General features: G+C 32.1%; 2 protein-coding genes across 3 annotated transcripts in view; one reads left to right on the top strand and one right to left on the bottom strand.

Annotated features, from left to right (window-relative positions):
* MS3_00011179 (uncharacterized protein) overlaps positions 1 to 6,876 on the top strand; it is a gene marked incomplete at both ends in the record, with an annotated part of 136,527 nt that extends 129,651 nt beyond the window's left edge. The window contains 4 exons of the mRNA XM_051219584.1: positions 1,409 to 1,486; positions 2,456 to 2,653; positions 4,145 to 4,254; positions 6,693 to 6,876. Of these exons, the coding sequence (XP_051064365.1) occupies positions 1,409 to 1,486; positions 2,456 to 2,653; positions 4,145 to 4,254; positions 6,693 to 6,876 (570 nt within the window). The remainder of the gene's footprint in view (positions 1 to 1,408; positions 1,487 to 2,455; positions 2,654 to 4,144; positions 4,255 to 6,692) is intronic.
* Positions 1 to 14,985, bottom strand: part of ANKZF1_1 (Ankyrin repeat and zinc finger domain-containing protein 1) — a gene marked incomplete at its 5' end in the record, with an annotated part of 55,063 nt that overhangs the window by 8,397 nt on the left and 31,681 nt on the right. Inside the window, one exon of one of the 2 annotated variants that reach the window (XM_051217929.1) lies at positions 12,598 to 12,717. In XM_051217929.1, coding sequence (XP_051064364.1) covers positions 12,598 to 12,717 — 120 coding nt within the window. Of the gene's footprint in view, positions 1 to 12,111; positions 12,718 to 14,985 lie in introns of those variants that run through there. The other variant, XM_035730452.2, reaches the window with a different exon arrangement.

The following is a 14,985-nucleotide window of genomic DNA, read 5'->3' as shown; positions in this document are numbered from 1 at the left end:
GAAATATTTTCATTAAGGGTTGGTGGATGTGAAACCATAATTGTTCTGTTAGTGTACAACTCAATTAAGTGACTGATTTCGTTGCAACCACCTGTAAACACAGGATGTGTGGAGCACTTGCTTTGGTCACATTAAGTCGACTGATGGGGGGTGGTAAAGGTAAACTTGCAAGTTTAAATGTTTCTAAGAGATTGAATTTATGCAGTATTTAAAAACCTATCCTTTTTTAATACTAACTTTTATTATCTTTACTTTTCAATCATCGAGTGCAATGCACGTCATCAGTGTTTCTGCTAGTTCCTACTCCTTAAAAACAAGGGTGAACTATAAAGAACCTGACACAAGGTTCAGTGATAAGTTAAGTATCCCAATCTCTAAACAGAGGATTCTTAGGAACCCTAAACCAAGGTTGGAAAACACATCTCTTGAAAGTAGGCAGAACACTGACCCCTACGGGACGACTCAAACGCATACTGACGATATCATTTCGAACCAGCTTTATTTCTCTAGTGTCATTAGCAACCAATAAAAATTCGGGATGAAAGAGCATTCACTTTGATGATTAGGACAAAACGGCGATGATTGTATCGTATGCACCTCATTAATAACAACAATAGACCCTATATTCATATGCAACTTCTGTGCAAGAAGGGTCCACTTTCTTTTTAACACTAAGCTATCCTTCCAATATTACGAGCTCACTATGAGCATCCAGTCCCCGTCGTCCTAATCTGTCAGATGTGTGGCCACAGATGTCAATACCTCGAGAATAACCGCAACCCACTTGGATTAAAGTGTAAATATATTAATAAATTTACTTACTATCCCACAGTAAGCCAAACCTCTATACGCACGAGCTATAGACAACGAGAGGTATTGCTAATATCCTAGCTGAACTGTGTATCTGGGCCAAATGCTAGTAAACAACCCCTCCATTAAAAATCATGTTGAACTCCAAACGCAATGTAGAAGTGTTTTTGATAACTTATAAGCCAACTATCAGGGGATCATCGGACGTCGGGGTTTGACATAATGGCATTGTTCGGTAAGAAAGGATGCTAGAAAACCTACCGTAAACACTAAAATACCTAACAACATAGTGGTTCATGGGTTTCCGAAGCTAGTATGCACCAATCTAGATAAGATCTATGCACTTCCAAACCAAGTGATCCAGTAAAATGCAAGTCATGCCGAATAGCATCTAGACGTTTATGAGTTAACAGCAGCGAATAAAACATACAGCTTGTGTTAACAAAGGGATTATTGGTAAAGAATTCATCAAATTAGAAATATCAAAAATTTTATTTCTGACTTCGCTATATACTTTCATCAATGATTTTTGTATAAAGAAGTGTATTTCTAATCAATGATAAACAATTATATGTTTTATTCTTAATTCCTGAATTAGCCTAATTTACAAATCTACAACAGTTCATCTTCCAAAGAACCTTCATCTAAAACTTATACCCCCAGATATAGAGAAAAAGTAAGTTGATTATTATTTACTTCTTAATGGATTTGAAGATTTAGAACTATCAAGAAAAACTTGTTTTGAATCATAAATTCCATGGAAAAAATCTCTAGTTAATTAAATTGAAATTAAAGAACTATGTTTAATGTTATTTTTCCATAGTGGGGAGTCTTATATTTCTCTGTTCAAAATACAAGAAATATTTCCAAAGAGTAGATAGGAAGCATCTGGCAGTAGAATCAAGAACTCCCATTTCTTTCTATTCGGTACTCGTCAACTGAATTTACCTGCATTCCAGAGTTGATATTCACTCAGGGACTCGAACCCAGCTAAAGTCTTATTTATTTTATTTAAACACACAAATATTGGTACAAAACGCACCGAATATATATGCTCTAGTCGATTTGCATAAGGGCTTGGGTAATACCCGGACGCCCAAGGCGATGCAGGAAAGCCTCAAGTAGAACGAAATGCACGTCCTAGATCATACTGTTATCTACATTCCATCTATTCTCTGCTAACTTATGTCGTAATGGATGCACATATACTAACCAAGGCTGATCAAATTTTATTCAATCCAATCCAATTCAATCCAATCTATTTCAGATTTAATATTTCTAAGTTATTAAAAAATGTTTGGCTGATATATGGCATTATCATTTACAATTTTTTTACATTTTTGATTAAAATACATTCGTTTTGAACTTGAGGAACAGTTCAACAGACGTTTCTTGCAGGATAATAACTAAGAACATTAGGAGAATACAACTTTTTGGCTAATATAATTATATTTTGACCATTGAGATTCTACTGGATCAGCATGCATCTATTTCTAACACGATCTCTTCAGTGATTCCAAATAATCCTACAGAGAACGACAGTTGTGAAGTATTTTAGTTCATTTATCTTCCTTGAGACCATTAAATCATATTCGTCGAATACACTAGCGATTTCAATTTTTACTGACTCTTTTTGTCGTTTCAGATAGTATTTGCATTTCATCCTGTTCCTTTGACTGGAGGATCATTTTCAGGATGGCATGGAGCCAATACGAAGTGTCATGAAACTGCTCTTCATCATCTTGGAATACCTGGTTTTAAAGTACTTCTTGTAGACAGAAATTTTCCAATAGAACGTCTTATCAAATGGCAATATCAACATGTACCTATTATAAATCTAGGTGTAAGTATTTTCTTTCAACCAACTTTAAACAAATAGTAATTTCACCTTATTATTTTACACACTATATTTTTAATAAGTCTGACTTTCTAATAATCTTATTGTCATTAGATGTCTTCCACCTTTGACCCCTACGCAGAAAAAAAAGTGCTGAAAGTATAGAAGAAACTTTACTTCAAAGGTTACCGCATGTACAAAGTCCGAGAGTTATTTTTAGGATTAAATGTGACCTTGATATTCTAGAAGCTTCTGTTAATACTCAATTTGGTAACAATATCGATAGTTGTCCAATCAGGAAAATGAGGGCATAATTAATTGTTTTCTAGGATTCTCTCGGAAGTTTTTCAGTAAGGTTGATCGGTCGATATATTTTTGTGTAATTATGAAGGACTATTAACGATTTCATTATTCTCTGAAAGGGTTATTACACTAGAAATCACAGTCAAATTATTAGGTATCTTTCATTACAAATTACAAAGCGGTCACTTCGTTTCTAAATGACAAATAGTGAAATTAATCACCTTTCTCTTCACAAATCTAAAGATTTAGAGACCGTTTTAACTTGATGAGCTCTTACCAATAAAAAATGAAGAAACTGATTAACATTGTCAGATTTTTAATGATTAACTAGTTAGTATTTGATATGTTTTGTTGATTGAACGCTACTTGTTATATCTTATCGTCGCTAACTGTTGTGTCGTTAACGCTTATCACTTATAATCGAATGAGGGACATTTGAAATTCCCACGATATGAAAGTAAGAATACAAAGACTGGTATAAGTGAAGATTTATTAACCCCCAAAACATGACGGCGACGACGACCCTAGTAGAAAACATCATACGCGGAAACAAAACCGAATACTATACTGAATAATCATCACATTGAATCAAAACGAAAGTAATGTTGAACAAAACTCATAATGAGTAAATCCATCTAATTTTGACTTTTCTTCCCATCATATCAGCATTGTAATATGATAGTGTTCACCTTCATAGTTATACCGTTACGAATCGACTCAAACAAGAAATGTGGAACTATTGAATTTCAACTCACTTTATCATGCTCATTGCGGGAATATCAAGGTCCTCCATACAATTTGATGTTATGTTTTAGGAATACAAATTTCAGGTCCTATAATAAGAAAAAGCAGCTATTCAGTGTCTCCCAGATTATCCTGTACAACATTCATCTTAATTCATTGTATTATTTGTGTGCTATTCGTTAAGTACGATAGCCAACATCCATTTTTATTAATTCACTGTTATATAACATTCATTTGCATAATTCTATTGTAAAATCCATTTGTATTCCCACTATTTCAGTCAAGTATGATATTTGTTGAGTGTGTCTACTTGGTTAATTGTCCAGTTTTTGGAACAGTGAATAAAATTTTCATCTGTTTTATCTAGTTTATAAAATTTAATTGTTTTGTGCTGTGAAAAATGCTGACATTTTGTTTTTTTACTACTCATATATAAATAAATTATTACAGAGTCAAACTGTATTTTCGAAATGGAGAGATTTCTTATATGGTATTCGTTCGAATATAAACGTACCACTGTACGATTTATATGGTATGCCTGATTTACAACTTCATTCTAAGTAAGTAAATCTCATGATAATATCTTGTTACGCTTCATATACATTATTTACACTATTTGTAATAACTATATATATATATATATATATATATATATATATATATATATATATATATATATATATATATATATATAACTTCAGAAATATCAAAAATCCAAGTCTTCCCTTTGAATGAATTCCTATTACATTAGACTTTGAAAATGATTAACAGTAAGCCGAAAAAACATACATTTCACATCTCCATAAGTTATACAAGTTGTTTCGAATTCCTAAATATATTATGACAGATTATTTAGGGGACAATATAGCACACATCTCCTGGGATCACCGGGTAAATAATAATGAGGTTAGACTCAGGGTATTAGGGAATGATGGCGGTAAATCAGTTGATGAGGTTGTAAATCTTCATCGATCAAGATGGTTAGACCACGTGTTACGTATGCTTGAACACCGTTTACCACGACGCGCTGACTAGTGTAGGAGACAGCTGGAAGAAAGTTAGGGGCAACCAAACCAAAACGTGGTATCAGTCATTGAAGTCACTAACTTCTAATCTAAGCCATATTGGTAGATGCAGACTACTTAGTTGCGGTCCGCGTGACCATCGTAACCAATGTTTGGAGACTCTGAGTGATATGGCCCAGAATCGATCATAATCGCGTAGGTGTATACTCCATTTGCCTTCCCTTAAATCGTGAGATTAAAATTACTTTATACCTTTTTTCTAATTCTTTCTTCCTGTGTTATATTCTTATACACAATCCTTCTCTTATGCATTACTACCATTGAAGTAACTACTTCCATGAATTTAGTGTTCATCTTGTTGTGCTAATGAGGTGTGACAACTTGAACCGATGTATATATGTGCCTGGTCCTACGTTGTAGCTGACTGACTACGATGTAAATATACTAAATTTAAAGAATGAAAAAAGTGAAAAGATTATCAAAAAATTACTGATAATTTTTAGTGTAAGTTAACTAATACCTGATAATCACATTGATCACTGAGTAGCGAACAATGTCATATTTATCAAGTCTAATACTCTGACATTAAATAATAGGCTACGCGATATCATATCACTTAGACTAGTGGCTACCTTACAAGTTGATTAATAAAATTCGATCAACATTAAAAGACCAGGAAAATATGACACTAATCATATCTCAATGATTAATCAGTGTAAAAATCTCAGTCCTACTGGGGGTCACTCACGGATCCAATCTCTCAATGATAGCTTCCCAGACCGTGGAGCTGGGTCACACTAGTTTAAGTCCTATGTGGAGCATCAATCATTTCAGTACTTTAGGTACACTCTCCTGATGATTACTATCTAACATGAAGTCTAGATGTGAGATTTCCTGTCAACTAATTCCAACCCACTTAGTATCGATTTCTGATGTGTTTTATCCGTTGATAGAAAAGAAAAGTAGTTCACTTTTTATATGACACTATTATTTAATAGTATCTGTATGGGAAGAAAACTTATTGGTTAGGTTCTTCAACCCATTTCATTAGCACATTTAATAAATTATCTAAGTAAATTGGTTGAAATGGATGTTTAGTGGAGTAAAACTACATCCATTAATTAATGATAATTTCCCCAAGGAAAATATGCACTATTAAGCTAATGTAGCATGAATTAGTCTTCTAAATTACAAAAATTCATTCTCAAGCACCGATAAATTACCTCTGACACATTCTAATTTATAGCCAATTTCAAATAGTTACAAGTATTTGACAGGGATTATTATCAAAAAATATAACCATCTAGAAGACAAAACCATAGTATTCAAATATCATCAAAGTTAAAGTTAATAAAAATGGCTTGTGTAGAATAACAAATATCTCATTTAACAATATTCACATGCTTTAAAAGTTAATTTAGATCAATTGATCTATTTATTATTGGGTTACTATGGTGCATATTACATGATTAGCTTGATTCATTCATCAGTATTGTGTCTGAACAAAGAATAACTAAGTAAAATATACCTTTAAAAACAATCAGTGTTTGTTCTAGTGAGAAGCAATGACCAGTGGAGTTCAACCGGGTCTGTTGTGAGATAGTAACTCACTGAATACAATGGTGGATGTATCGCCCGATTTCTTGCATTAGTTGAAGTTAGACATTAACACCGTTGGATGCCGGCCGGCTCAGTGGTCTAGAGGTCAAGCGTTCCCGCGCGAGACCGATAGGTACTGGGTTTGATTCTCGCGAGGCGAGATCGTGGATGGGCACTGCTAAGAAGCCCCATAATAGGGAGAAATGGTCATTTAGTGCTTTCAGGTTTTTCATGGTGATCTAGCTTCAATTGACTCATGATCTCAACTATCAAAAAATAAACTTCATTGAAATGATTTCAAATATTCATTAATATGATAACGTATTAAACTCCAAATAAATAAAACATTCTCCTTGTTTTCATTTAAAAAACAGAAACTTCTGGCTTGGAGGTGGTATTACTTTTGGATGTGATGGATGGACAACAAATTCATCAACAAAATTTGGTCTTACATGGTCATTTGATCATAGAATAGGTCAAGTGAAAATCAACTATGCAAAATGTGATTCAATCAATTATTTAATGTGTTATAAACTTGTGAAATCTACATTAGCTTAGTGCTTTAGCTTAACAATAATATTTATGATTATTATTTTATTAAACTATAAACACATCTACTAGAATTACTTAATTTAATCAACCAGTTAATTTTTCATGTAAAGTAAATGGAAGCTGAAATTGTCTTACTTTCAAGATTTTGAAACAAAAAATACAATCTACTTTATTATAATTGAGTAGTATAAATTTAGAGATAAATTTTGATGCTGATGTTGAAGTGTACCATTGGATTACCGGATAAATGAATTTGTCGAAAACTTGAAATCGATCACTAAATTACACTATTTTTTAAAAAAAATTGCAAACAAGAACAGCGAAAAGCATGAAAGAAGAAATGGAACTACGTAACAAACGTCATATGTAGAGTAAATGTAGACCGATTGCTGGTTAAGTGGAATTGAACAAGTGACCGATTTTTCAAAATACTAGTTGAAAAAGACAATTTTATTGCAACCAAATTGAGATCGTGTATAAGTTTGTTTCACCATTACTCGACTAGCATAGTAGTTCTCTGTTACTTGAACAATTCTGTTACTCTGTGGTTAAGGCTATTTTATACATTACCCCAATACTTCCAATATGCTGTGATCATGAAATGGTGACTAAAAATTGATAACTCAAGAAAAAATTTTGAAATGGTCTGTAACGATAACACTATAGAATATGAAATTATGAAAATAAATGCATCCTGACTATGAGTTAGACGTAAAAAAAACTCAGAATAAGTTGTATAGACAAATCCCACGAAAAAATGACTATATTAATAATTATCTTTTATCACAGGATGTAATCTGAGAGTTCATTGATCAAATATTGATTGTTTGTCGTAGTCCATAACTTTATTTAATTTTTTGTGACGTGTTTCTAAGAGAATAATCTGAAGAGGATATAGCGAAAATTTGCCATTAAATAATAAAATAAATCGTGTAAGCATCGGCCTAGAACAATCCTATACATTGAATAAAGACTGGCTACGCGGATACTAATCAGTTGGTCAGCCGCATATTATCCAAAGAGCCAATAGGAAGACAAAAAGACTGTAGCAGGAAACTCTATATCCGAATCCCAAAGTCAAGTCAAAATAGAAATTAAATGGTTTGGACCACAACACATAATATATGGGAAACTGAAATAGGACATTTAGCGCTGTAAATTGGGATACAAAGCTCATACTTAAGTTGCAATAATTATGGAATAGAAGATACGACAATAGTTTAGGGATTAAACGAAAACCTACGATTAAGGAAGTATGGAGGTCATATGAACTAAATGTTATTAATTACGGATCAGAAACTAAGCCTACTTATGTTCCATAAAGTAGCTTTCATTCTCCGCTTATTTTTTTTTAAAAAAAAAAAAAACAAAACAGAATAAATCTCTTGCGTAAAATCGATTACAGAGATCTGTAAAAACAGATACAGAAATTTATAATCAGGATCGAGTATGGCTGAGGAAAACTTAATATTTGAGAGGGGGATCTAATGTAATTAGATAGATTGAACAACCGTAAGAGAGAGAAAATTCAACTTTACAAACGAGCTTTTATACGTTGAAAAGTATCAGAATAGAAGAAAACTGTAAAATATGCTTGTTGATACTTATATACTTACCATAAATACCCCACCATACCTTTTCTGCACATATTCTTTATGGTTTTAAATGAATCGAATATTTATACTGTCTAATATAAATAGTCTAATACAAGCTGTCGTATTATTTATCCATTATCTAAGAAAGTAACTGTTCTAGGTTACCTTTCTAAAATTTTATACAAATACTTCTATTATGAATTAGAACTTTCCAATGAGTGAGAAAGAAACAAAATTTACGTTTACTAATTAAGTCTGATGGTTTTTACCTAAGTTACAGTAAACCAGAATTTACAAGACTACCAATTTGTAAATCACAACTCGAACAAAGTCCTTCTGTATGAAATAATCCTGCGTTGTCGAATGAATGAATAATTGAGAACAGACACGTATAGATTACTTGATAAGTGTATAAATTCTAAAACCAAAACGTGTTAATGTAACAAATGGCTTCTTATGACATTTGTATTCACAATGTTAGTTTAAGGGAGGGGTGTTGAATCAGATTATCTTTTGTCTCGATGATTAAATTACTACTGACGTCAATTCTGTGGCCCGATGTTGTGACGCGTAGACCTATAATCAAAAGCTGTTCAAGTTTCATTCGACTTCCCAGTAGTTGAACAGATCTACGATGATAATTTCTGACCTTGATTTTCAGAGACATTTGTCCTATGCATATTACGTCAGTCTGGATATTTTGCAGATACAATAACTGGGAATCCTTCGAAACCACATCTTTTATAGGAACTAGGTTGCTTTGCAGTGTGTCTGATTCCCTAAAGTATACCATGGTGTTGAATTTGTTGGGTGTTCTTCTAATTTCATCAGATGTGTATCGTTAGTGGATTGACGACCACTGTAGTAAATGATTTCAGAGTACTTTACTGGTAGTGTTTAATACCGTTCCCTATTTTTTGGGCAAAACGTTTTAAGCAGTTATTTGTTTTAAGAATTTTTGTTATGTCCGTCAGTTTTCCTATCATTTCTTTCCATTTGTCATAAACATGTGCCCTTCTTGAAAAAGGGAAAACATCGACAGCTTTGCAGTGGTTTGGTAGGAGGACTCAAAGTACTAATATTAAATTGAATTTATTCGAATATCCGTCAAGATTAGAACGAATAGTTTGACAGGAATTGGACGCCGAGTATAGAGAAGACATTTTTATGTGAAAATTATATTTAAAATAATCTCAGCGATTGAAATTTAAATCATTCCAACATTTTGTCCAGCTAACTTGTCTAGAATTCTTCAGGGTAATAATCAAAATCATCAAAGAAATATATAGCTTTTAATAATCAAATCTATACTGTGTTAAACCAATCACATTTGGATGTTGATCTTTGTAAAATAGGATAACATGAGTCAGTTACATGGTAATCATGTGAGAAGTCCACGACATAGAAATAAATAACTTAAAACGAATTGTATGTGTAAGATTAAGTTAATAATTATTGATATTCGGTGTTAATATGTTTTATATGAAGGGATAAATAAATAAAAGTGCAAGTTCAGGGCTGAAAAATTGTTCCTGAATCATCGATGTGCACGTCAATTGATACTTCAAACGCCTAGTCAATTACATAATATACAACTGAAACAAATATGTCGGCACAATATTTAATTAGAAAAGCAAAAGTCTCGAAATGACTAAAAATGGTAACGGAAACATTAAATCATTTTGGCAACTAAATCACTGTCATCAAGCACATAAACACTACGGCTTTTGTAGCTTACTCTCCATCATTTCCAGTTTATGTACAACTGTCTTCTGATGATTAAGTAAGCACTGGTAGTAAAAAAATAACTAAGTTTAGATCGGAAAAGCGCGATGAATGCTAAGGCAAAAGACATTAAACTACCGACCAAGGTCACATGCGAAACGTAACATTTCTGATCTCCGTCGTTTTTAATTAAATATTTATATTATTGAAAACATAAAAGCTAGTACGACTGGGCAGAGAAAATGAGATAACATTGTGAAGAGATAAAGGAGCACAAAGGAGAGTAGTCAAAGAAGGAAAAATCAACAACACTTATATCCTAGTGAAGATTAATTCACGAGTAACTTCTGAAAACTATTTGTGAATTAATATTATCTATATTCCTCTTATTATAAGCTTCATTTTGACCTATACATTATTATTATACGATTTACTGTTCTTGTATTATGTTCAGTTCATTGATCACAGTCTCCCACGCTCACAGCCACTTTTTGACTTGATCTTGTATAAATGCTATTTCCTATTTCATGATGAGATGAGGTCTGTTTGGATGATATATAAACGACGTATGTTTGGAATAAATGATTGGCATAGTTGAAGCTGTCATTGGTGTTCTAGACTCAACTGGATGAGTTGGGCTGGGCGAACAAAAGATCAATAAGGAAGTTAGGCTGCTCATACCGGTTGAACGTGTTTGGTTTAGCACAGTCCTAAGACTGAATAAGTCGTATTTCGATTGGTGTCCAAATCAAGTGATCATTAGCCGTGCTTAAAATCACAACAGTTTTATTCTAATGTGCTGCAGTATCTATATGCATTAACGAAAAATATTCAATCAACTAGGGTAACATGTTAGTTAATGATAATAATTTCAACACAACAGGTAGATTAAAACTTTGAACGATAAACTTATTCAGCCAACAACGAAACAGAAGTGTTACGGAATTGTTTTTTGAACACAGAGACTAAAGCTATTAGCTCGGATCCTCATAACTTTAATCATATCTCAGAGATGAGATCGAGTCCCATTAGTAAAGCTTGGTAACATACCATAAACTACTCTAGATGCTTTACTCTAATTTATTGCATGGCCACTATCAACCAAATATTATAGAATGGAACTGAATTTGGATTTAGTCTGACGCTTTTCTGAACACCGACGGAGAGGTTCATTAACTCGTTGATTAAATTGTCGTACTACTGACATACGCCCTATATAGCTTTCTCCAGAAGATCAGCTAAATTCATTAATACATATTGTTGTGGTGAAGTCAGTTAATGTACATTTGACATGAATTATGAAAGTCAATAATCTGTATTATGCTTTCAAAGTAGTGATAATCATATGCCGTCTGCAGTGATTAGACAACTGGTCAATAATTTTTCCGGTTGGTTAATCATACAATTTAACAAAAAGCTCGCTTCTACACGACAAGAACATATATTTGCTTCGATTATTTACCTAACGGGCTAAAGAACCGGGACTGATAACGTGTGCAAGAATTATATGCAACAGTAAATCAAGTCTTAATTCATTGGAGAGTGATATACAAAACTGATTTCCACCAATTACTATTGATGTCTGTTTATGATTAGCGTGTAAATTTGTTAATTTATAAGATGAAAAACCCCTTCCCCTGTCATTGATGTCATTTAATTCAAAGTTTCTAGTCAATAACCAGGTTTCGTGAGTAACTACATCGTATAAATGCATTTCATTCATTGGTCAGTATTATATTTATTCATTTTAATAATTACAAACCTTGATGACTTATTAAATCATTTACTGTACAACAGGAATCATTCGTAACATAACATTATCGATTACTAAATACAATCCACATCGGTTATCCAAACAACTTTCATGAGTCGTTAGATTTCGGTTATTTCCAATTTTTAAAAAAAAACGACAAGACAAAATACTTGGTCAATTAGAATATTCATTCATTTCATTACATTTAGATAATAATAACCATGATAGTGATTATTGAGATAACTATTCAAACTTAGGAAACAATTTAATGATTTCATCTATAGTGTACAATTCATTCACAATAATGAAGAGAATAATAATAATATTAGTAATTATACAAGTATTACTCTCAATCACTTGTTTGTTTGTTTGTTTTTTTAATTGGAGAATACACTTTTCATATTGATAAACACTTTCATTCTCATTTCATTTTATACAAAACTAGTAATAACAATAATAATAATAATAATAATACCATTATTATTATTATTACTATTATTAATCATGAATGATTATAATTTTAAAAATCATTCCAAAATTGTTCTTCCATTTCATTTCAATGTATTAAAGAAATTAAAGAAAAAAAAATTTTTTTAATCAGAAACGATCAATATTGTGTTGGTGATTATTTTTTTGTTACAAAAATTGTGTTACCTGTTATTATTTATTGATTTTAAACGATGTTGTTTTAAACAATTCGATGTACAGAAATTATAATCCATATAACTGAATGGAACTTTCCCACTGATATCACAACCGCATTGAAAACAACGACTATAAAAGCAAAGAAGAAATATATATATATTAGTAGATGATTTTTATATGGATTGAAATGGGAGACATTGAATGATATAGATCAAAATTGATCTCAAACTCATAGGATTATTCACTATTCATCTTCTCTTAAATATTTTACGTTTTAAAATAATCTCATCCTTTCTATTATGCAAATTCATTTATTCTTCTCGAATTACATTGTTTATATCTAATATTTTCTTTACTATCATTATTACTTAAACATTCGTCTATTTGTGTTGATGATAGAAAGAGGTAACGTGAATTGCTTCACATAAACACGGTGTTTATAACTGACTGATGTGGATATATGATACTTCTTAACGTTTACCAATAACGTCATGATGTAGTAATAGTAGTTCACAGTGCTAACAAGTGTTTTTTTCCTATCCGGTTTAAACAAAAAGCTTAACGATGAAGAAAAACACTGACGACTGGTGTAAAATATGTACAAAACAATCATTTTGGAACTGTGAATAGAAAGGTTTTGTCATTGCTATTTCAATTACCTAGATAACTATAACCAAACATTTTGAATTCTGAATTATATTCATTCAATTAATGAATAATGATTGGCATAAACGAAAAGCAACTAATGTAAATTAATTGATTTTTATCAAGAAATAAATAGATTGTACTATTTGTAAGTAAAAAAGGGTTAGCATTGACGATTTCATTGGGAAATTAAAATAACTTCTTGTAGTTCAATGTTTAAAAGCTAACTTTCTAGTCTCCAGATATCTACACTAAACACCGAATAAAAAACACTAATTGAAAGTATAGGGGATGCTTTACCTCGAAGGTTCGTTCATGTACATAAAAGCAGCACATTCATAAAATTATATTTGACCCTGAAGTTCTAAATGCATCTGGAAAACAAGATCGTCAATCACAACAATAAAGATACCTCTTGAAAATTTCTAAAGAACACTGACTAATAACAGTATATTCAGCACTTTCCTACACTGTGGAGAGATTTCCGAAGAATCATCGAGGTTATCTAACGAGTAAACTGTTACACTTAATTTCATAAGATAATGCCCAAATTTTAATGAGTGATAACAAGCACTCATATCTTACGATTATTGTTATTTATACACCGGAAAAGCGAATATTTCTTATCTAGTTATAAAAATTTCTCAATAATTTATTTAATTCCACATGATAATGACAATTCTCAAGTTTCCCTTTTGTAAATGCAGAAACAAATAAAATAAATGTAACGTATTAAAACTGAAATCTCATTAAATTTCCAAAGTCATTAACTCACATTTTTCCAAATACATGTTCATGAGACTAAGAACTTGGAAAAACGATTTCTTGTCATACGGGCATATGATTTCCGAACAACAATTAATCTTCTCAGTATAGGGGATTTGTGGAGGATGCTGGGGTTTTCACAATTGCAATCACGAACTGATCCTAGCTAGACTACCATTGAAAACTTGGAAGCAATGGATGGTTGTTTCGCCCTATTATAAGACATCTCATCTAAGCGCATCCATGACTACGCATCCAGGAATCGAACACAGGACCTTTGATTATTCATGAGAATGCTCAACCTGTAGACCATTAAACCGGCATCCAATGGTGCAGTGCCTACCTTAAATCAACCCATGATCTTGCGCAACCCTTCATCAGCAGGTTGAGATACATAAATGTCTTACACTCGACAGCGGTCGATCTCCACTAATCAGGATCTATTTAAGATCAGTTCGTGATTTCAACTGTAAAAAAATAGACCTTTTCCATCAAAACCCTCCGATAAGCACTACAATGAATATGTCTATTCATAGAGTTCAGCGACATAGAAAAATAAGTGATCTGAGGTTGATTTTCATCACGGACTGTGACATAAGTTGAAAGCACATTGTAAGCTAAAATACTGAACAGATGTTTCACCCTAACTTAAGACAGCAGTGTGGAACGATGATCTTGAGCACGATTGACCGAATTTTCATACTATTTTTATACTACTGAATTAAAACCAGTAAGGAGATTATATATTATCTTTGCATATATTTATAGCTAAAATGTTTTAAAAGTTTTCCTTAAGGATTAAAACATCTTTTCTCAGTAAAAACTAATCCAATCTAATTTGAGTCACGTTATTTTTGGTAGATCATCTAAAAACAACCCTGTATCTAATATCGATGACTGAAACTTTCAACGTGCTCTTGATTGGAAAACAAACATGATTTAATCCCAACTAAGCCGAAATTGAACATTTGCAAATAAATAAAAATA

Source organism: Schistosoma haematobium, chromosome 7, assembly GCF_000699445.3.
Source record: "Schistosoma haematobium chromosome 7, whole genome shotgun sequence".
Lineage (NCBI taxonomy): Eukaryota > Metazoa > Platyhelminthes > Trematoda > Strigeidida > Schistosomatidae > Schistosoma > Schistosoma haematobium.
Note: the sequence above shows the minus strand (reverse complement) of the source record. Positions and strands in the feature narration are given on the sequence as shown.